Source organism: Berghia stephanieae, chromosome 8 (genome assembly GCF_034508935.2).
Source record: "Berghia stephanieae isolate SIO BIC M18660-M18661 chromosome 8, UCSD_Bste_1.3, whole genome shotgun sequence".
In the NCBI taxonomy this organism is placed as follows: domain Eukaryota; kingdom Metazoa; phylum Mollusca; class Gastropoda; order Nudibranchia; family Aeolidiidae; genus Berghia; species Berghia stephanieae.
Window position 1 is genome coordinate 44,994,399 of NC_088367.1, and position 24,601 is coordinate 45,018,999.

Genomic DNA, 24,601 nt, shown 5'->3' on the forward strand with positions numbered 1-24,601 from the left:
TAACAAAATCATTGCATGTTCTTATCAATGGTACTCAAAAATTTACTTAATTCATGGTATGATATGTAATTATTCTCTGTTTTTTCAGTCCATCTATCCTTGACCACAGGTGCAATCCGAATGCTGTGGCATCATTTGAAGGAAGACGGTTAACTATAAGATTGCTTCAGGACATCCCATCTCAGGATTTCTCTCAGGCAAGTTCTGTGAAAGTCTGATTTTATCTTTGATTTTCGATAAAATAAAAGAAATGTATTGGACAAAAATGAATAAAACAGCTTAAAATTTAAAAAATTTTTTAACAGAGTACGGTTTCGGCTCAAAATCCTTCTTCACTCAACAACAGAATTTAGCATACTGAAAAGTGTTAAATAATACAGTGCTGTTTAATGTTGAAATATTATGTATATATATATTTAAAAAATTGACTCCTGTCTCAAACTGGATATTGTATATGAGAGAAGAAGTTGTCACAAGGCAAATTTAAAATCAAAATGATAAAAATTACTGTTTATAAAACTAAACTCATAATTTTTAAAAAGTACAAATTAAACCCAAGTTTCAGATTTTTTTAAAATTCCGGATTCAAATGTTAGCATCTTATCTACACTAACATACTACCATTTATTTGGAGGCAGTGAGTCACAGTTATTTCCTAAAACATTCCATTAGCTTGGAATTTAATCATGTTAGATCCTCTGATTTTAGAACAGACAATTTGTTCATTGCACCACCAAGGCCACTTATCAGAGTTTTTCAAATTAAAAAAAAAAAAATTGAATAAATATATAATAACATGATGTGACAATTGGGGTTCCCAATAGCTCTGACTGAGTACTGACTCCATATGCAAAGGGATCGAGATCAATCTCGGGGTTAAGTCAATACCCCCCCCCCCTTCTTTGTGAAAAGTATTATCCAAAAGGTAGCAAGAAATTACTGTTGTCTGTTTCCCACTATAGAAACCAGGATAAATTCCGGTTCCATGGGTCTAATGACTTTGAAGGATTACTTTTTTTCGCTTTGTAGTCTAGTGGTACGACACTTGACTCACAATAAGTACTATGTTAATAACATTGTTGTCTTTGTTTACAATAATTGTTTAATATCTCCTTACATGTGTCATGTCTTGTTCTACATGTTTAGTGTTGCTTTTAGATTGGGAAGTCACTTTAAAACGCTTTGAGCATATCAAGTGGATATTGTGTTATATGAAAGCTCACTTTTTTTCTTTCCCATTTGAAAATAAATACATCAATGTCTCATTGACTTCATTTCAATGTCCTACACAATAGGTATACCTTTGTTACATCGACACTTTGGCTTTGACAGAAGAGAGACAAGAACAGCTATTTCAACAGTATTATTTTACATGTACTTGTGACAAGTGTCAGCATAGGCAACAGGTGGGTGTCGTGAATTACAATGGAAATTCCTTCATTTATAGATAGTTCGGAGTTGACGTCACTCAGGTCTTTATTATTGTTTTTTGCCATCCGCGTTTTTGAGTAATTCTCACTAAACTGTATTAACCAGACTATAAACGTTCATGGCTACACACAGTTTTGTGTGTTGGTTCGTTAAACTTCCAGATGGCAATGTTGTGAGCTTCTTAGCCAAGTGCATACTATCTATAGGATTTTTTTTTGAAATTTTTTTTGTTTTGTACAGTTACCTTTTTAGGATGGCATTTACTTACATTTTTACTTACTTACTTAGCTACCTACTCACTGATCTACTTATTGATTTACTTATACGATCATCTTACCTTCTGATTTACTGCTTACTTTAATTACTTCAAGTTTCCCCGATCCAATTCCTGCCATATGGCATATACATGACCTCTTTTGTAGTTTGCAATCTTCCAAATTTATAGCAGCAGATTTTGCCCGAACAACATTCTCGGTTTCAATAATTTGTCTCCAGGCATTATTTATGCCTTACTTAATTACTTCCCTTTATGCCAGCTGCCTTGTAGGGCAGCAACAAAGGTCCTCCACTATCTCCAAGAGTTCTTTGGTCACTCATGTTTCCCCCCCCCCCCCCCCCCCACCTCAGGTGTCCAATGGAGAGCAGTCTTGGGGTCTGTTTGTTCTGGGCTATTATTTGGGCTCTCCCCCTAGCTAAAGCCAATAGTCCTAAGTTCGGCCTCTAGTATCCTCAGTCGCCCACACTTTATTATCCCCTCAGGTATCCAATGGAGAGCAGTTTTGGGCTTGTCTGTTCTGGTCCATTCTTGGGCTCTCCATCAGCTTAGGCCCATGGTCTGAAGTTCAACTGACACTGATTCCACAATTTAAAAAAAGTCTTTTCTGCTATACTTTTGGTGACAAGTGTCATGTCTCTTCCTACATGTTAACTGTTGCTGTTAGCTTGGAATCTCCATGTAAAGCATTTTGAGCACATTTACTGGATTTTGCACTGTATAAATCTCAATTTTTTAATTTTTTTTTTTTCGTGGAGAGTATGAGATAAATGGAAAAAGACATCGTCGTTATCATTATTATTTGCAATATTTTTATCCATATCCATGTTTTACATATACACTGATTTCATTATATATTTTTAAAAAATTATTATTGCAGGACAATTTGATGAAAGTAAAGGATGATTCTTTACAAGGTATGTACGGTTCAAGTTTTTATGTATGCAATAATCTTCCCAAATAGAAAATCACTTCAGAGGATTTCACAGAAAGCCAACTTAACTGTCCAGTCTACATATAATTTCAATTTTAGGAAAATGAAAAGACTTTTCTTTAATTCTGAATGAGTTTTTAAAATCTTTTTATTATCATCATTGTTTCTTATTTCCACCTCCTTTCACCTTTTCCTTTTTCAACTAGGAAATTTGAGATATGTGTGGTGGCTGTTAGAAAAGGGTCACATGGGGACAGTTCTTCCTGTTTTAAGTAGTCTTTTTTTTTAGGACCAAAGGTACAAACATTTAAAAACATCTCATGGTCATTGTCAGAGAACTAAAAACTAGAAAAATCATGTTTAAATTTTTATCTATTTATTTTAAAACATTCTGTCGCCTTTCTTGCTATCTTTTTTGTTTGTTTCATGGAATACTGCTATGTGAAGGTCCCTTGATTGTCAATGAAAGCAAAGAGGGTGAACTCCTAAAATCAGGAGATTGCGATTTTCTCCTCCTTATTTTGTCAATTTCTCTCAGTCATCCTGCCCGATATCAGGCACCTTTCTGAGATCATTGCAGATATTTATGTTTGTCAGAAACCTACTTAAATATCAGCTGTTTTAATTTTTATTCTTTATTTATTAAATTTTAAAAATTAATTTTAAGTCATTTGTATTCAATATGCTTGTCAACATATACACAGCTAAGTGGTCTTGTGGAATGACTCTCGCCTTCGAACGAAGAAGGTTCAGGATTTGAATTCTGTTCTGAGTAGTGCATCCTCGGAGAAGGCTCTTTACTTATATTCTCTCACTGTACTCAGGTTTAAAATGAGTACCTGGCTGTTAACAGCGCTGTCTCTGTCGGAAAAAAATTGTAATATCGCTTGACAGGCATCATGTCTCGTTCTGTATATTAAGTATTACTGTTAGCTAGGGACTTTTTATAAACAACTTTGAGCACGTTTAGTGGATATTTTGCGCTATATAAATGCATGAGTAAAAAAAATAAATTTTAATTATAGAAAGCACTTCTTGGGAGTGTGTGGTTTATGGTTATGTTTTCCTCACTCTACTCTAACAATTTATCAGAGTGTTCTCCCTTTCCAGGTGTTGTCTCCGAAGTGAAATCATGCTTGAACACAATTGAAGGGATCGAAAAAGAGGGAGGTAATATAATTTAGATTTTCTTTGTTTTTTGTTTGGTTTTTTTTTGGTTGTTTTTCCACATGTTTCATTTTTATATTTATATCCTTTTTTTATCTTCTTGAACTAGTGTTTTATATGGATAGTTAATTTTTTTTGTTTTTCTTGATGGGCCAATTACAGTTTCAGGCATGTAGTGTATTCAGTTATGGACACTCAGACATAAAGATAAATTCTGACTATAATTGGCGTTTAGGTACTTTTATTAGCAAAAATTTTTTAGAATCTGCTTATAAGCATTGTCAGGCTATAAGCATGCTCTACTTGATTCCTTTGGATTATAGTTGTAAATGGAATAATGTATTTCATGTCAAAGTTACATTTTGATCAAAGCACAGTTGCCAATTCTTTAGCAATTTTTGCTTTATTTTCAGAATAACATAATAACTTTTATTTGTAAATTCAAATTATCTCTTATGATTAGGTTAATTTTGTGGAATTCAGAATTGCACAATTGCGCAATTTTCGCTTTATTTTCAGAATAACAAAATAACTTTTATTAACCTACTTGATTTATCGCCGTTCGCGTTCCTAATTGTCTGATTGGGGCACCTTGGCTGCTTCTTTGATTTATTGTGTAAAGTCCCTCCACTTTTCTGCTGCTTCTTTGATTTGTTGTTTAAATTCCCTCCACTTTTCTGCTGCTTCTTTGATTTGTTGTGTAAAGTCCCTCCACTTTTCTGCTGCTTTTTTTGATTTGTTGTGTAAATTCCCTCCACTTTTCTGCTGCTTCTTTGATTTGTTGTGTAAATTCCCTCCACTTTTCTGCTGCTTCTTTGATTTGTTGTGTAAAGTCCCTCCCCTTTTCTGCTGCTTCTTTGATTTGTTGTGTAAAGTCCCTCCACTTTTCTGCTGCTTTTTTATTTGTTGTGTAAAGTCTCTCCACTTTTCTGCTGCTTTTTTTATTTGTTGTGTAAAGTCTCTCCACTTTTCTGCTAATTTTTTTGATTTGTTGTGTAAATTCCCTCCACTTTTCTGCTGCTTCTTTGATTTGTTGTGTAAAGTCCCTCCACTTTTCTGCTGCTTCTTTTGATTTGTTGTGTAAATTCCCTCCACTTTTCTGCTGCTTATTTGATTTGTTGTGTAAAGTTCCTCCACTTTTCACGGTCTTCTGCCAAAGTTCTTAGGGATGTAAGGTCTTCCTTTGTTTGTAACTTTTATTAGTAAATTCAACTTATCTCTTATGATTAAGTTAATTTTGTAAATCTAGCTGCTCGAAGCTCAAAGAAATAAATAACAATGTGAAATTGAATGTAAGCTTCAATTTGATATACGAAAATAGATAACATGGACATTTCAGGTTTCCCCTTTATCAACAAAACAGGATGAATAAAACACTACAGACGAATGATATTATCTCATTGTTATTTGGTTAATTTTGTGGAATTCAAAATTGCCACATTGGTATTCAAATGATTTAATAATATAACTTATCTCTCAGGGCCTCTTGAATTGTATATATACACCTGCTAGACCACTTTGGTCCCAAAATGAATGACTGATTAATGTACTCACATGTCAACAATCTCTAGCCAGAAAATATTTCTCCGTCGGGGCCCAAAATATATGAAGCAAGTGAGATAAAAGAAATCGAAGATGCCCCTGAGCTTAGACATTTTAGGAAACTTTTGAGAACATTCCTTTTCAGTCAAGCTTTTGTGTAGTAACATTACATATGTTTTGTGTTACCAATTGTCTTTCTATGTGTAGCACTTTAGAGCACTTTGTGGATTCTGCGTGCTGTATAAATTTATTATTATCATTATTATTATTATTATTATTATTATTATTATTATTATTATTATTATTATTATTATTATTATTATTATTATTATTATTATTATTACTATTATTAATATTATTATTATTATTATTATTATTATTATTATTATTATTATTATGATGATGATGATGATTGTTGTTGTTGCTGTGGCTGCTGTTGTTGTTGTTGTTGGTGTTGTTATGATTATTATTATTATTATTATCATTATTATTAAAGAACATTCCTTTTTTTTGGTTGTATTTTCAGGAGACCCAAAGACCAAAGTGAAATCGTGCACAGAATGTCTTGCTAAGCTGGAAGGATTACCAGAGACAGAAATTCACCTCGTGAGACTTGTGGGTAAAGCTTTTGATGCTGCTATTGAGGCCCAAATGTGGCAGGAAGCTCTAGACTTTGGACGGAGGAAGTTGGTGCAATATCAGTAAGTCCATGATTTGTTGATGTCCTTAGAGCTCAGTTTGGCAGAGTACATATTTATACACACATCACAAACAAAATGGATCAGTATTGGTCCAAGGTGCAGTTGTTTTATTTTTTTTTTTTTTTTTAAAACTCCTCATTACATATGGCAGGGATTACTTGGGTCTGTTGGAAATTGGAAAGTCTGTCGGAAAATTCTTTGATATAGACTCGCATCCTATCCAAAGGGTGGCTAGCAACTGAGAAAAAAAAAGTGTTCTATCAGAGGCATTAGAACAAGGGAGATAGAAATTATCCTGTTTTCTATAGTGTGAAGCGGACAATTTCAATTGCTTACTACCCTTTAGATAGGAGGCTAGCCTAAAAAAAAATATTCCCCAAGAGATCAAACAGATCCAGCTACCCAACCACTGTTGGGAGGACAGAGGGGCCAGAAAAAAATCTTGACTTCACTCGGGATTGATCTCAGTCGCTTTGCATGTGAAGCAAGCGCTCTGCCAACTGAGCTGTTGGTACCTTGGACAACTATGACTGTCTGTTTATTGCTACAGAAACTGATATAAACTCTGGTTTCATGGTCCTTATGGCTCTGAGGGACTGCTGTAGGAAATGTGTTTAACAACAAGAGATGAAGTGAGTAGGAAAGTGCCAGAAGACAATAGAGAATAAAAATTTTGCGGTGGTGGTGGGGGTTTGAATCTGCGACTTACTGGTACGTCAACTCCGCCTGGCCGGGGAGAGTGTGACTCTACCGTATGAGCTATCCACGATCCCTGATTGCTTCTATTTCAACATCGCCTTCAATAATCTTCAACCCCTCTTACCTCGAAAAAAGGAAATAAAATAGTATAGATAGAACGAAGTTGACGTCACTCAGGTCTTTGTTATTGTTTTTTGCCATCCACGTTTATGAGTAATTCTCACTTAACTGTATTATCCAACTGACTATAAAAGTTTATGGTTACACAGAGTTTTGTGTGTTGGTCCGTTAAACTTGTGAGCTTCTTAGCCAAGCGCATACTATCTATAGAAAGCATGCATACACACACATACACAGACACCGACATAATAACAGTTATAAAGGTAATAAAGGCAATAAAAAGAGATGGAAAAAAAGGTAATGAATTTGGATCACACAGAAAACTTTATTTTAGAATGGACATACAGTTTCGTCTCTCTAATCCGGAGCTCCACAATCCGGATGTCTCCATTATCCGGACAGGCTGCCTGGGGACGGATTTTTCTTCTTCTTTATTTGAACACTTTAGAGACTGATTCCACTATGCGGGTGCCTCAATAGGATATTATGTTGGGATGGATAGGATCCCAAAAATTGACTTAAGGATTAAAATGACAGGATAGGAAATACAAACTTTTAATTTTTTGCTATGTAATAAATTTATATAGCCACTTATCTACCATAATGAATAAGAATTAACCCCAAGTTTCATATTTGTGGTTAATGTAAAAGTTGCTGCTCGAAGCTCGAGGACATAAATAACAATGTGAAATTGAATGTAAGCTTCAATTTAATATACGAAAACAGATAAAATGGACGTTTCGGGTTTCCCCTCTTTTGACTTAATTAATTTTGCACCTTTTATAAATATCTATTGTTCTATTTTAATTCGTGCTTCCTCGAGGAGCATACTATTTCCTGCCCATCAATGTTTTTGTTTATTCATCTTAACAATGCCACTATCACATTATCTCATTTGTCTAATGTTTCATTCATCCTGTTTTGTTGGTCAAGGGGAAACCTGAAACATCCATTTTACCTGTTTTCGTATATTAAATTGAAGCTTACATTCAATTTCACATTGTTATTTATATTTGTGGTTAAGAAACTAGGGAGCAGGCACCGGTATAAGATAAAGAACTAAACAAGTGTGGATGAAAGGTGCCAGACACAGCAAGAAAGAAAAATACAAGAAGAAAAAACCATCCCAAAAAAATCAGTGTACCTCTACTGGGGTACCGAGCCAAACAGACACACACAACAGTCACACACACTAACTATGCAAGTTTTACCAAATGAAATTGACATTCAACAAAATGGAATAAAAAAATAAAACGTATAATTTACTCATTAATAAGAAAATGCCTAGGATAAAAATTTCTGGAAAAGATGAGTCTTTAGATTTTTCTTAAAATTTTCTATGCAACCGAGAGCCTTACTGACAAAGGAAGCGAGCTCCAAATGGTAGGTCCTGCTTTATAAAAAGATCTATCACCGAAATTAGTAAGCCGTGTTTTTGGCACTTTTAGTAGCTGGATCTCCGATGACCTAAGCTGGCGAATTGGGGAGTAGGGGAACACAAGTTCTTGAATGTAGTTCGGAGATTAGCATTGTCATCATCATCATCATAAAGGCCATCGTCATGGATCTCATATAATATTTTGTTACTTTCTAAACACAATTTAGCATGGCCAAAAAACAAGAGCCAAAAAGAAGCACAAATATATATAAGATAAGATAAAATGAACTTATATTTATGCGTTTCTAGAAATTTACATCTGGTAGTGCCATTGGCTAATGAATTTTGAAATATAATTAAGCAAACAAAAAAACAAACAACTAAAGAATAAATAATATATATTAATAAAAAATTATATAATAATTTTTGAATAATAATAATAATAATAATAATAATAATAAATAATAATAATAATAATAATAATAATAATAATAATAAATAATAATAATAATAATAATAATAATAATAATATAATTAATAATAATAATAATAATAATAATAATAATAATAATAATAATAATAATAATAATAATAATAATAATAATAATAATAATAATAATAATAACATAATAATAATGATGATAATTATAATAATAATAATAATAATAATAATAATAATAATAATAATAATAATAATAATAATAATAATAATAATAATAATAATAATAATAATAGTAATGATAAATAGCACTTATTATAGCACTTTACATTGACATCAATTGAAATATATACAAATACACAAACAAACAGATCATCAATCAATTACGTTTGAAAACAAATGGGTTTTTTGTTGAGTTTTTCAAAAAATTGTAGGGATAAGGATGACCTAAAGGATGTTTGTTATGGAACTCAAACATTGAGGGGGGGGGGGCAAATTGAAACGATTGACTGCCAACCTTACGAAGTACCTTTGGCCTCAGCAATTTGAGCTGATCATCACTCGATCTCAAGGTTCTTGTTGGTTTTCTACCTTAAAAAGATTGTTACTATACAACGGGGTCCCAGTGTGTAAAGATTTATAAGCCAGGGTAGCAATTTTATAAATTATTCGCTTCTCAACTGGATGAAGCCTATGAAGCTCTTGAGGGAGGCAGGTTGCCGAGGATAATTTAGATTGTTTTAAAACATGCCTAGCGGCATTATTCTGTATCACTTGAAGGCTATCTGTTTTTTTATTTTGTCACATTTACCAGTAATGAATTGCAATAGTCTAACTTTGAAAGTACGAAGGAATTTATCAAAACTCCTGTTATTTTTGTTTGGATAAGATTTATAATTTTACTAATTCTTCTGATTTCAAGGTGAATTGTTTTTATACTGTTATTGATCTGACTGGACATTAAAGGATCAGCGTCAATCAACAATCCAATGTTTTTTATGCTTTTTAAAAAAGAAATAAAGTGATCCCCGAAAGACAGCCCCTTAACATTTGCCATTTTAAGGATAGTTTTGCCGACGACAGATTAAAATTTCTGTCTTTTCATCATTCATCATTAGTTTGTTTCTACCAATCTAATCTTTAACCTCATTTAAACAGGCCCCAAATCGTCCAATCAAACTTTCAATATCATCACAGGGAGAAGAACTAAATATCATTTGCGTAAAATTGATATATAAAAGATTAAATTTCTTAATAACATTTGACAGTGGCTGCACATATATAGTAAAAAGGACTGGCCCAAAGACCGAGCCCTGAGGAACACCAAATTTCAAAGCTCATATATCGGATTTGACACTACTTACCACGACAGTCTGCCAGCGGTCAGTAAGATACGATCAGAACTAGCTCTGTGCAGTGCTATTTATATCAAAAATTCTCTCGAGACGGCTGAGAAATATGTCATGGTCAATAGTGTCAAATGCCGCTGATAAATCCAAAAGCAGAGAATGCTCAGCCTATTTTCGTCTGCATTCCGGGGCAGGTAAATAAAGGTAATAAAGGTAAATAAAATTATATACATAGAAATAAATTAATGAAAAGCTTAACAAGACTAAATATAAAAAGGCCTCACCCCCCCCTCTCTCTCTCTCTCTCTCTCTCTCTCTCTCTCTCACACACACACACACACACTCACAAACGCTCTTCTTCTCTCTCGTACTACCTCTATTTCATCCCTTTTTATCCTCTTAACTACTTTAGTATATTCACACATACATAAGCATTTATATAGAAGAGCATCCTTTAAATACACTCAAAGAATTTTACACGGAGTCCCAATATAAAAGCAGCATTAAAATGTAGGACGACTAAAGGTGGCAGTGATCCTAGTAAAGTATAGAGGTGAATAATTAGGTATTTATTGTATTCTGAATGTGACATCTTACTTTCTTTAAAGAAACTATTAAAAAAAAAATAATAAAACACACCCACCCACAAACACAAACCCCATGAAAAACAAACTAAATGACAGACACTGCAATTATTAGAAGACTATTAAATACAACTTAACGCTCGATTCATCAGCAATGAAAATGTTGAACATTTAATACCGCTTTACCAAGGATTTATAACTGGCTGATTGACTGACTGAACATTAAAGTTTATGAGGGTATTGTTTGCTTGTGTGCACGAGAGAGAGAGAGAGAGAGAGAGAGAGAGAGAGAGAGAGAGAGAGAGAGAGAGAGAGAGAGAGAGAGAGAGAGAGGAGAGAGAGAAGAGAGAGAGAGGGAGAGAGAGAGAGAGAGAGAGAGAGTGAGAGAGAGAGAGAGAGAGAGAGAGAGAGAGAGAGAGAGAGGAATATCTGTACGATGTATTTCGTCTATGAATATCTTATTGTTGTCATGCAATTTTATAGCAAGTGTTACTAAATGTCAAATTGCCGTATCTATTTATTATTATTATTATTATTATTATTATTATTATTATTATTATTATTATTATTATTATTATTATTATTATTATTATTATTATTATTATTATTATTATTATTATTATTATTATCAAATTAATGAGTATCTTCATTTTTATACTCTCTTTGTTCTCCTATCAATCATTTCGACGTGCAGACTATCATCGCCTTGCCCATCTCCTCGTAGCATTCCCCCCTCTGCCACGACAGCATCTCCGTTTAACCAGCTCTCAGACACTGCCCAGTTTTGAAGCTCTCCATCAGCCAGAATGACGTAAGCAATGGCGCCAACCATGCAGACGACAGCGCAGACATAGAACACGTGGCTCCACTCCTCCGCCGTTTTGTTAGGAGTTAATGCCCCTGCTATTAAAGGTGTAACGATTCCCGACATCGACCCCGCTGTGTTGGCGATCCCGAAGAGAAGACCAGCGTAGCGAGGGGCCAGATCTATGTGGTTGACTGCGTAGCCTCCCATCTTCAGACTTTTGGCCCCCGAGGCTAGACACAGGAACATGACAGCCCAATTTCGTTGACTGGAATCCAATTGAACTACAGCAATGGACAAGACAGCTACGCAAGTCAGACACGTGAACTGGAACGTTTTCCTAGTTGTCCTCACCCTGAGCCATCGTTTCTGGACAAGCTTATCTGCCACATATCCCGCCACGATTGCTGCCATGAACTGGGTCAGGAAAGGAAGAGATGAGAGGACGCCATTTTGTTTGATATCAAACTGCATTGCTTCTTTCATAAACATGGGAAGAGAAGTAAGCATTGTATAGCCGAAATAGTTGCTACTGAAACTGGCAAATATTATCGCCCACAGTGGACCTGATGACAGTATTTTCACCCAAGGCACTCTTTCACTCTTGTTCGCCACTCCTTTCCCGATGGAATTTTGTATATAATTCAATTCTCTCTCCGAAATCCGTTTATTTTGTGCCGGGTTGTCTGCCGCCAGCCAGAACCAGATCACCACCCAAACCAGATTACAAATTCCACACAGATAGAAAATCGACCCCCAGCCATTGTCGAACCCATACTCGCACAGAAATCCAGAGACCGCAAGAGTGAGGACTGTCCCTGCCGTCGCACCTGTAAAAGAGATGGACACCATCTTACTTCTGTCCAAAGGCGGGGCCCATTTTCCCATGAGAGTGTGGACGGATGGGAAGGTCACCCCGGCGACGAATCCCAAGATGAATCGGACAGCACAGGCCAGGTAGAGATGAGTACGTGCACTGACGGGAGTTAAAATAGTACAGATACTACTGATAAGCTGGCAAATTCCCCACAGGTTCTTGCCACCAAATCTCGATGACAGCCACCCACCAAGAACCTGCGTGAGGATGTAACCGTAGAAGTACATGGACAGCAAATGGGACTGTTGGCTTTTGTTCCAGTCGAACTCTCCGTCGCCCAATTCATCATCAGACGACGATGACGATGACGTGTACCCATCATCAACGTAATCTATATGTGTCATAATGTTGCTGCCGTTTCTTGGTTGTTGTGACGTAATAATGCTGACAAAATTGACGTCATCAAGCCCCTCTGACGTAGTAGTGTTATATATGTTGCCATTGCTTATATGTGGTGCTTGATGGACCTTTGACGTAATATTTGAATTAACATCACTCCGAACCATACAGAGTAAAGCGAGAGAAAGGTTGACCCTTGCCGAATAGACGACCAATTTCCCGAAGAAGGTGAGAAGAACAAGTGTAAATCGTTGAGAGCATATGAAGGGGGCTGGAGATGAAATACCAACAAAAACGATTATAATATTGTGAACATTCATAATTCATTTTGGACGTTTTAGTTTTAGAATTAGGGTTTAACTTTCTTACGTTTTATTCTCCCTCCATTGTTCAACTCACCCCGCTTAACATCGCTTGACTTTTGTGACAAGACGAGACACTCTATCGCTGAGTCACCGAACCTCAATATTAACTTTTAAAAGAATTGATAATCGTCTCTCTCTCTCTCTCTCTCTCTCTCTCTCTCTCTCTCTCTCTCTCTCTCTCTCTCTCTCTCTCTCTCTCTCTCTCATTATATATATATATATATATATATATATATATATATATATATATATATATATATATATATATATACAATATTTCAAGTATAATTATGATCAACTTCTACAATATTGTTTCGAGCATTCGTTCTCATCAGGGAGTGAAAGTGAAAGTAAGTAGATTGTTGTGTTTATTAGTGCCGCGCTGAAGACCGGTCTGGACCGCGGTCCGACGGTCTTTTAGCTGTGAACCGAAGACCGTCCCAGAGGGGAAGACCGGCGGCGGTCCTCACTTCTTATCACCTTTCAACTAGTGCGGGGCGGTCCTTGCAAGGACCACGGTCCTACGGTCTCGCGCCATAGCCTACTACTTCCCCAGCGATTCGTTGCTTCGGTTGCCTATCTTCCACCAATCACCACCCATCCCACTTAATTAATCGCACCCACCCCCCTTTGCCATACACTAAACGACACAGACGACCATACAGGCAGACGACCACCAACCTCCACTCCGCAAACCGCCCTTTCGTGTGTGAGATGGGGGAACAGGAGGCGCACGCCTTGGACGATTCCATTATACGGGGTAAATTTCAAAATTTACTACACCATAATGATCGCAATGACAATGATCTATGGTGAAGGCATGACCCCTCTTCTCTAATGGGTTATTGTTTGAAATGTATGTGACTACAAAAGATGTGTGTGTTGTGTGTGTGTGTGTGTGTGTGTGTGTGTGGTGTGTGTGTTCGAACCTAGCAAGTAGCAAATCCGATTTTTTGTTTTCTTTTGTCCATCTCTTGTCACCACTCCTTTCTATCGCAGTGTTGTCATTTAAAATAATACAATAATATTAAAATTTCGTTTGGTGTTTTTACTAATCAAATAATATGAGTTTCATTAGTTTCTTCCTTCCAAAAAACCCAGTTATAACGTCTGAATTTTAAAAAAGTCCAATAGAATATTTGGGGACCCCGATAGCTCAGTTGATAGAGCACTCTCTTTATACGCAAAGGGCCAGAGATCGATCCCGGGTGCAGTCGATTTTTTTCTGAATCCCTGTCTACTCAGCAATGAATGGGTAGCTGAGTTTGTTAGATCTGGCGAAAAGTCACCATCGACCCCTCTTATCACCTCATCCACCCCCTCTTATTATAACTTCACGTCTCTCTCTTACTCTTCAATGCTCTCTGCCCTCTAATGTGTGTGTGTGGGGGGGGGGAGGGGGGGGTAGGAGTTGCGTGTGTGTATCAACGCCACGAACAACTCGATCAACGCCTTGGGCGATGCCATTATCTCCGTAATGGGGTAAATTTCAAATTTTATTAAATTATCGAAGTAACAATGAAGTACGGTGAGCAAATAAAGAAGGCATCACCCCTCTTCTCTAATTAGGTTACAATTTGAAATGAGTGTGACTACTCCGTGTGTTTTACTCCTGTAGGCCACGGTTTTCATCGTGTAGCGGTCTTTAACGGTTCAAGAATGAACGATCCCACGCTCTAAAAGGTCAAACCGGTTCGAATTTCCAACAGTCTCTCAGGAATGTTCAATGTCGAAAAGGACCGGTCCTAGGACCGGTCCTTGCGGTCTTCATTTCCCAAGGACCGTAGGACCGTGGTCCTTAAGCTTGCCAAGGACCGCCCCGCACTAGTGTTTATCGTACTTTTTCGGCTCTGCGGTTAGGTTGGTTCGTAATTTCATAAAAGGTGTTTGTTTCTATGTCTGCATGAAGATGTTAGTTCGTTTATTCTGTTGAGTCTTGCCATGTTCGGTTTTGTGATGATGTAAAATTTTTCTTCCAAGCAGAGGTCGCAAATCTTAGAAGAAGGAGAGTACGACTGTGCTCTGGAGATGATGTTCCATGTAATGATGTGTTGTATGTTTTTTTTTCTTTGAGGTTCCAAATGTGTTCGTTTGTGTATATTTCTGAAGGAAGATTTATGCAGGTTGTATCTGGTTTTGAATGAATCCTCATTGAGGCCAATGTATGTTTCTTGTTTTGGTGTGTCTGGGCGTGTAACTGTGGCTTGATAAATAACGTTCTGAGTCAGGCAATTGCCGTTTAGTGGGCATGTTCCTGGGTCCTGCAGTTGCATTTTTTCTCTAGGTTGTTGTTGGGCTGAGCTGGCTGTTATAGTTTTCGTTTGTTGTTGAAGGTAATAATGTTTTGTATGTTTGGTATGCAGGTGTATCCTATTTTGATTGTGTTTTTGTTCATGATGAGGTGTAGGACGTGACCTGGAGGGAAGCATTTTTGTAGTAGATTGAAGAATTTGTTACCGATAGAGGTTGTCACGTTCTTGTTAAAGGGTGGGTTGAACCATGTTATCTTTCGTTTTCTTTGACGTTTTTTTTGTTGGGGTGGTTATGGTCCCTTCTTCATATTTTAGTTTATTATAGTCATAGCCACTTTTTTGTAGTTCGTCTGTGTCTGATGTGATTACTTCGTTGAATATGTTGTTGTTTGTCAATGCTCTCTCGGATGTTGTTTTTTTTTTTTTTTTGTTATATGGCGGGTGGTTGCTATGTCTATGGACGTACAATGGGGTGTTGTTGGGTTTTGAAAATTGTTGGTAGGTGCCGTTGTTCAGGTTGATGGTTATGTCTAGGAAATCGAATGTCTTTTTGTCTTCGATGGTAATTTTAAGGTTGTTATCCTGGAAGATTTTACATATTTGTTTCTTTATAATTTCAGTCTGCCTCGGTCTTTTATTCCACAATGCGAACTCGTCGTCTCTATATGTAGTCTAATGTTTATATCAAGATGTTGCAATTTGGAAAGTAGGTATAGTCCAACGAGCTCGCATGTTTCTGCTTCGTCGTAACTTCCCATGGTGACATCAAAGTTCGTGGATTTTTTTTCTCACAATTGTTTCAAATCATTAATTCTCAGTTATAGTAATTCTAACTTTTCATTCCTAATTCAATTTTTAATTTTGTGTGAATCCGGTACAACCGGATATGATGACGAATTGAGACAACGGACCCTATGAAACTTCTCTGCTCACTACATTTCTTGTTTTTGTCATTTGAAGTGCCTATCAGAGTTTACTCAATGTCTCAATCGTCTCTGTATCATACAGTTTGTTTTGTAGAGTTCATAGCTTAACTGCTAACTCGCCAATTGACTTTCGTGGTGTTTGTGTGTTGACCTCATGACCTCTTAAGAAGTCGCGAGAGGGACGGAAGATAGTTACTACGGTTGAAACCACTTCTTCTTTGGGAGTGGGCCTGGCGGAGGTGCCGTTACAGTCAGGTTGTGGGTTAGACGTTAGATTCCCTATCGCCGCAAAGTTTTTATTTTCTCTATTGCATCTCTGGCAATTTTCTGTCCCTTTCATTTCTTGTCATGGCAGTTCTCACCCTTGTGTAGAGTCTGAACACCCATCGCTTCGTCACTTTCAAACAGTTCAAGTTCAAGCAAACGCGCTTATATACACACACACATACACATATACACACACAATCACAGCTTAACAACAACTACAACCGCCACTCGTTAAGACACACTCACTGAATCTTAATTGTTAATATTAAATCTTCCCATCACGACTCCACACTATGCAGTTTTTAAAAAAGGAAAAAGCAGCCACCAACTATTAGATCTATGGAGCCGGAGTTTACCCCGGATTCTATAGCGTGAAATGTTGAACATCAATTACTTGCTACCCATTGGATACGACACTAGTTTATCGCAAAGTATTTCCCGCCAGATCTAACAACAGACCCAGCTACCTAAACACTGCTGGGTGGACAGGGGGGGGGGGGGGGGCGGAAAAAAAATAATCTCGAGTTCACCCGGGATCGAGATTGGTCCCTTTGCGTGTGAAGCTAATGCTCTACCAACTGAACTAATCGGAACCCCATGCAGTTTATGAGGCATTGTATTGTATTTTTATATATCCCCCCCCCCTTCCCAACCACCACCATCACATTCTTTCCTTTTACTTTTCCGTACCCATACGATATGTGACTCTCTCTCTCTCTCTCTCTCTCTCTCTCTCTCTCTCTCTCTCTCTCTCTCTCTCTCTCTCTCTCTCTCTCTCTCTCTCGCTCCGTCTCAAAACAGTGATATGCCGTAATGAACCAAGTGAAGAAAAAAATCGAGTTCGAATTTAATAAATAAAATCAAGAGATATTAACTTGAGCTTTTATATAGCGCAATATCAACTAAACGTGCTCAAAGCGCTTAACAAAGGGTCTCTGACCAACAGCAACACATAACACGTAGAACGAGACATGACGCCCGTTGGGCGATAGTACAATTTTTCCGACAGGACAACGCTGTTAACGGCTAGGTACTCATTTTACACTTGAGTACGGTGAGAGAATGTGAGTAAAGAGCCTATTCCAAGGACACAACTATGCGCCGAGCGAGGCTCGAACCCAGGACCTTCCAATCCGAAAGCGAGTGTCATACCACACGACAACATGGCCGCATAAATAAGATATTTGAGTATTTCTGGCCTGTTGTCTTATAACGGCAATATTTCGGGATGAATAGGGAACGATAGTGCAGCTATGTGGTCTAGTGGTATGACTCGTTTTCGGATCGGAAGGTCCGGGGTTCGACACCCCCTCTGAGTGGCGCATAGTTGAATCCTTGGAAGCGGCGCTTTACAGGGGTCCCTGACCAACAGCAACACGTAACATGTAGAACGAGACATGGCGCCTGTTAGGCGATATTACATTTTTCTGACATAGACAACGCTTTTAACGGCCAGGTACTCATTTTACACATGAGTACGGCGAGAGAATGTGAGTAAAGAGCCTTTTCTAAGGATACAACTATGCGCCGAGCAAGGCTCGAACCCAGGATCTTCCGATCCGACAGCGAGTGTCATACCACAAGACCACATAGCCGCACAATATAATTGGCTGCTAACAAACAATAGAATAAAGGAAGTTGGCCTTACTATGTCCTTTGATATTGTTTGTCGATCGCCAGTTTGGCTACAATTGATCTAGTGGGGAGGGCGGGTGAGTATTTTACTCAAACGCACACCATCGATATTAATGTCCGTGAGCAGTTCGCTTAGCGTTGCGGACGAAATAATAACTGTTCTGTCTGTCTTTTGTTTTTTCAATCGCCAGTTTAGTGATTAATAGTTCCCACAAGCTTCTATCATTCTTTGTGTAAATGTTTAAGTTTACACATACTTTTGTGAATTGCTATAATTGATCTAGTGGGTAGGACGGGTGAGTATTTTACTCAAACGTATACCATCGATAGTAATGCCCGTGAGCAGTTCGCTTAGGGTTGCGGACGAAATGATACTTGTTCTGTCTGTCCGAAGGGCGTGGTCATGTTCCCTTCCACTATAGATGGTTTGAAGATGACGTCACTCAGGTCTTTGTTATAGCTTTTTGCCATCCGCGTTTTATGAGTAGTTTTCACTAAACTGTAATAACCAGACTATATACTTTCAAGGTTACACTCAGTTTTGTGTGTTGGTCCATTATACTTCCGGATGGCAATGTTTTGAGATTCTTAGCCAAGCGCATACTATCTATACGTTTATTTTGTAATCAGAAGTATCATCCAGGCACAATATTATATTATCTACCGTTTTGAGACATTGGGTCACGCTACAATAATATTGATGCTATGCGTTTATGTAAACTACTCACAACATCTGCCGGCCGAATACAACGTATCTCCCAACAACAAAAAATAGACACAAAACTACGCGTGACCTTGAACGATTATAGTTTTTATAGTCGGATTGATATCATTTATCATTTAGTACGAGCTTATCACCAAAATAATAGCTGTCTAAAAACAAGAACAAAGAAAGAGATGAGTGACGTCAATTTCGTTCTTTCTATTTATTTGAAATTAATCTTACCTTTGTCTTGAGAATGAGCGTCCATGGTTTAAATCACTTACAAACAAGCGCGCTTACACAACACAATATAATATAACTCGAGTTAACTACCGACTCTCGTCACCATTGCACTGAATCTTCTTAATATTAAAAAAAAAGTATGTGTTCACCGCACAACTCAGGATATTTATTTAGTTTACGAGGCATACGTTTACACAATAGATTATAAAAAAAAGAAGATGGGCACCGAGTATTTTTATTTTTTTGAACTCTACTTTTTTTTTCTTCGTAAAGACGAAGCAATCTATTGCCCTAACATAATAATAATGTTGACACCACAAATAATAATATTATATTGAATCAAAGAGGAATTTGGTTGTCGATCTTCATTAATTTGTGCAAGAGTAAATATCTCGTTCTGTGATCTATGATTTATATCTATGGTTATAGTTATAACCAACCGTGACACCCCCCCCCCCCCCCGTCCAACTCCCACCTCCTTCCCCTCACTCCATTCTCTCCCCTTCAATGTGATACATAGGTATATCATAACCTTTATCATCGCGCGCTACATCAATCAAATTTTTTAACATTCGACATTAATTTAATAATTAATAGCTAGCTCGGCTTCAACTGCCAGGTATTTTTAAAAAAACGTTTCAAAAAATGAATATACTGCTCATACCAATAGTAGGTAGTAATAGGTTGTTACGACGACAAATATTAGTTCTACGTAATATTGTAATAGTAGCAGATCTAATTATAGTCAGATTTTTAATATGTGGCGCGTTTTTTTCTTCTTCTCAGCTGCCCCTCAATGCACAGCTGCAAAAGTTTGTATGGACCTCTGAATCAATTTGTCTTAATCAAAAAATATTTTTTTTACATTAATTGTAAAACAATAGGAAATGATTTCGCTTATAACAGTTATATTAAAATCGATAACTGGTAAGGATCGTAACTCTCAGATGATTTACAGTATCAAAATTATGACTTTTCCGCTTATCAATTTTGAATGAATTCGTTAAAATGGAAAGTTCGGTTAATTGAAACTTAAACGATATACATTCAGTAATCTGATTATGAAGGAACGAATGGCAATCCTTAACTATCAGTATCAGACATCTACATTTTATAACTATCAATACACATTACTCATGAATACAAATGAAAGTGAACATAACGCACTTTCAACATCTTTTTGATTGCAAAATGTATAGAAATAGCTTGTGTTTTTGCCAAAGAGGATTACATAAATTTAATGTAAACTGGTCAAAAGTAGAAATTCATCAATTTATGATACATTTTTCCCTCATAAATATATACACGTCTTCAGCAATAACAACAACTACAACAACAACAACAACACCAACAACAAAGATATACTGGATACATCAATCATCACATTCTAATGACGAGGATGAGGAAAAGGAGAAATGAAACAACTATGGAATGATTTCGTGGCATCACTCTATCCAATGAAATCTAATTTTCCTCCAGTTTGCGAAGGCCTTTTCCCAGTCTTCCCGTGTTATATCATTTATTGCTCGTCGGTGAGAGTAAATTTGGTGTTCCACTTCTCATCTTTCCCTTTACTTGGGTCCAAATTAGCTAGATTGGATTGCGCTCACAGTGATATGGCAACCTCGTGTCAAAACTCATTGATTAGACTGTCTGCTTTGATAACTGTTTCTGGTTTGTTTCTTTTTGAGTATAGTTGAGCCTTTGATAAATAGTCAGAATATGTAGTGCTGTCTGATTGGACCCATGAAATCGTATCAGTTTTTATAGTTGCCGAAGTTGGAGCATTGAAGTGATCATGGGCCACAGAATTGTAGCGTTGTCCAATGCAATACAGCTGAGTGCTTCGAGGAAAGGCAGCAAACGGTTCTTTATCCAGTCTTCAAACACCTCTGCATTGACCCCAGAATGATAGTCTCTACCTTCCATATGATGCAGAAAAAAATGATATGGCATTCTCCTAAATACCCAGTATCTTCACCACCTGCAAGAATATCACTGGTCCTCTGTCCAGAACTCACGTTCAGCCTGTTCCATACATCTTTGGATGATATCCGTATCAAAGTTGTCTTGGATCCTTTTCCTATCACGTCGTTCCACACTGGTGATCTCTCCGTCGTATTTCGATAGTCATCTTCTCGGGGTCGATTGTGAAATTCCAATTCCATAACCGTCCTCTTTAATGGCTTATCGATAGATACAAGTAGATTTATTTTCGCAGCTTACGAGAGTGTCATATCGTATCCTATAGTTTAAAAGCGTATGTTTTAAAATCCTTTAAATGTTTTGTGAAACGTTTGTTCACAGATACAATTTTTCAAAGTTATATAAACAGCATTCATCGTTAATATGACGATATTGAGTATATCATAATCAGTATTTCAAATTGTTTAAAACAAGAGATTTCATATATGTAATTGCGACATGATGTAGATAATAAGCAATAAATCATAATTCTAAATTTAAGGCAAACTACATAAGTTATAAGTTTATTGCAGATAAAGCGAATTGTTTTTATTAGGAAACAAGTATGACATGATCTCATAATCACTAGCCGGAACTAGATAGATACGTGTGAACACGAGATTTTTTTGAAAAACTATGAATTCATGTTCATATTTTGTGGTGCGTAGCCTTTTTCATGTTTTAGAGTGTAACATCTTGAATTTTATGACAGTGGTTTTAAAGTACAAACCGCGTCATTCATTCAATTTACACAATATGATGATCCAGACATAGAGAGTAATAGTAATAGATAAAAATCACACGGTTTTAGTGACACGACGAAGTTTAAACCTCTTTATAACCATACTGGTGTGTACAAGTACAATCTTCCCTCTTTTTTTCCCCCATTAATAATAATGATAATGATGATGATAACAATAATAATAATAATAATAATAATAATAATAATAATAAAAATAATAATAATATAATAATAATAATAATAAATAATAATATAATAATAATAATATAAATAATATATATAATAATATAATAATAATAATAATAATAATATAATAATAATAATAATAATAATAATAATAATAATAATAATATAATAATGATAAATATGATGATGATGATGATGATGATGATGATGATGATGATGATGATGATAATATATGATGATGATGATAATATAATAATAATAATAATTTAATAATAATAATAAAAAAAGAATAAGAAAATGAAAATAATATATAATGATGATGATGATGATGATGATGATGATGATGATGATGATGATGATGATGATGATAATAATAGATAATAATAATGATAATAATAATATAATAATAATAATAATAATAATAATAATAATAATAATAATAATAATAATAATAATTAGATGAATAAATAAATAAATAGATGGATAAATAATTAAATAAATAAAAAGATATTTAATAAGCTGATAAATAAATATTTTTTAAAATTACATAAATGGATACATAAATGACAAAGTAAATAGATAAAAAGAGATGAATAAATAGATAAATAAATACATCGATGAATAAATAAAGAGATAGACGAATACGTGATTAAATGAAAAAAAAAATAGAATACATCGTCACAAGTAGAAAATCTGCACCGTGGATGAACAACGATATTAAAAAAGCAAAAGCTGAGCCCCGTCACGCTGAAAGAAAATGGCGAAAATCACTCCTGACAGCTGACAAAGAAATCTATCAAAATCACAACAAAAACGTAAAACATAAGATCAAAGATGCAAAGTCGTCTTATTACAACACTTTGATCAAGGATTGTCACACTTCAAAGGCGTTATTCTCCATTACCAACTCATTGACTGGAAAGTCTACTGCAAATTCTAAATCCCCATATCCTACGTCGGTTCCAGCGGGAGATATCCCTGAACTATTCGGAAATTTCTTTCGGGAAAAGGTAGCTTCAATTAGAAAGAAACCAGATAGCAATTCATACGGAACACCTGACTTTAAGACATTCGAAGGCGATGCCTTGTTTTCTTCATTCACTCCTGTTACAAAGGATGAAGTCAAAGAAATAATCAAATCCTCACCTCCGAAGACATGCATTCTTGACCCAATACCAACATCGTTACTCATTTCTCATATTATTGATATCCGTTTGCCCTTATTACTTCAATCATAAACGAGTCTCTGTCTACAGGGATTGTACCACATTCTTTGAAGCATGCAAGTGTGACCACCTTGCTATAAAAAGCAAATCTATCCCCCGAAGAGCTGAAAACTTTTCGTCCCGTTTCCAATTTACCCTTTCTCTCTAAAATCCTTGAAAAAGTGGTTGCTAGGCAATTTAGAAATTATTTACTTAGATAATCTCTACGAATCTTATCAATCTGCCTACAGGCAACACCACAATGCCGAAACTGCCCTAATTAAAATTAATAATGATCTTCTTTGTGCTGCTGATGCTGGAAAAATCTCCATCTTAGCGCTGTTAGTGTTAGATCTAAGCGCAGCCTTTGACATCATAGATCACTCCACATTAATTACAAGTTTGTTGAAGACATTTGGAGTATCAGGTAACACCTTAGAATGGTTTAAGTCTTACATTGACGGGCGTACGCAATCAGTCCTGATAGACAACGTCAAATCTAAGCCACAAACTTTAAATTATGGAGTACCCCAAGGTTTCCTTTTAGGCCCGCTCCTTTATACTCTCTTTAATCAACCATTGGGAGAAATAATAAGAAAACATGAGGTCCGCTACCACATGCACGCTGACGACACCCAGGTGTATAGCTCTGTCTATCCGTCTGAATTAGATTCGTTAATTAAAAACCTGGAAATTTGTATAGAAGAAGATGTGAAAAACTGGATGACAATAAACAGGCTCAAAATGAACGAAGAAAAAACGGACGTTCTTTTGTGTGATCCTAAAAAGTATATAAATTTTATTACAATTGAAAACGAAAAAGTCCATTTTACTGACATAGATAGAAATCTGGGTACATATTTACTTTGACTCGACCCTTTCCATGCTTTGCCATATCGATAATGTATGCAAGACTTTATACGTCGAGCTCAGAAGAATTTCACAATTGGCTAATTTTTTAGATCAAAAATCTATTCAAACCCTCATTTCTTCCTTCATGTTTTCTAGACTTGATTACTGTAACATGCTCATGTATTCTATTCCAAATCAAAATCAAGCGGCAAAACTAGTTTTTAAAAGGAAAAAAAGTGATCATGTCACACCTTTGTTTTGGACTTAAAATTGATGATGTGCGCTTAGCCAAAAAACAAACAAAACGACTCTTAATATTCGCAAACCGGATATAACGTACCAACACACTAAACTATATGCAACCATGGACGTATATAGAATTTAGTGAGAACTACTCAGAAAAATGGTTGGCGAAAAACAATAACAAAGAACTGAGTGATGTCAACTTCATTCCTTCTATAAAGTTGAATCTTAATCATCGGGTTCATCCCGACAGTGTTGAGACGAATGGTCACATATGAAATTTATCTATTTGTTTTTTTTTCATTCTTGTGTGTGTGTGTGTGTGTGTGTGTGTGTGTGTGTGCTTTCAGAATGTTGGTCGAGGATGAAACCCCGGGT

General features: G+C 36.1%; 1 protein-coding gene across 5 annotated transcripts in view; it reads left to right on the plus strand.

The window, feature by feature from the left end:
- Window positions 1-24,601, plus strand: part of LOC144978755 (histone-lysine N-methyltransferase SMYD3-like) — a 50,772-nt gene that overhangs the window by 22,616 nt on the left and 3,555 nt on the right. For 4 of the 5 annotated variants that reach the window (XM_078925213.1, XM_078925212.1, XM_078925209.1 and 1 more), the window contains exons 8-13: window positions 89-197; window positions 1,296-1,406; window positions 2,586-2,622; window positions 3,750-3,809; window positions 5,875-6,049; window positions 24,574-24,601. The exon at window positions 24,574-24,601 is cut by the window's right edge and continues 81 nt beyond it. In XM_078925213.1, coding sequence (XP_078781339.1) covers window positions 89-197; window positions 1,296-1,406; window positions 2,586-2,622; window positions 3,750-3,809; window positions 5,875-6,049; window positions 24,574-24,601 — 520 coding nt within the window. Of the gene's footprint in view, window positions 1-88; window positions 198-1,295; window positions 1,407-2,585; window positions 2,623-3,749; window positions 3,810-5,874; window positions 6,050-11,312; window positions 13,131-24,573 lie in introns of those variants that run through there. The other variant, XM_078925214.1, reaches the window with a different exon arrangement.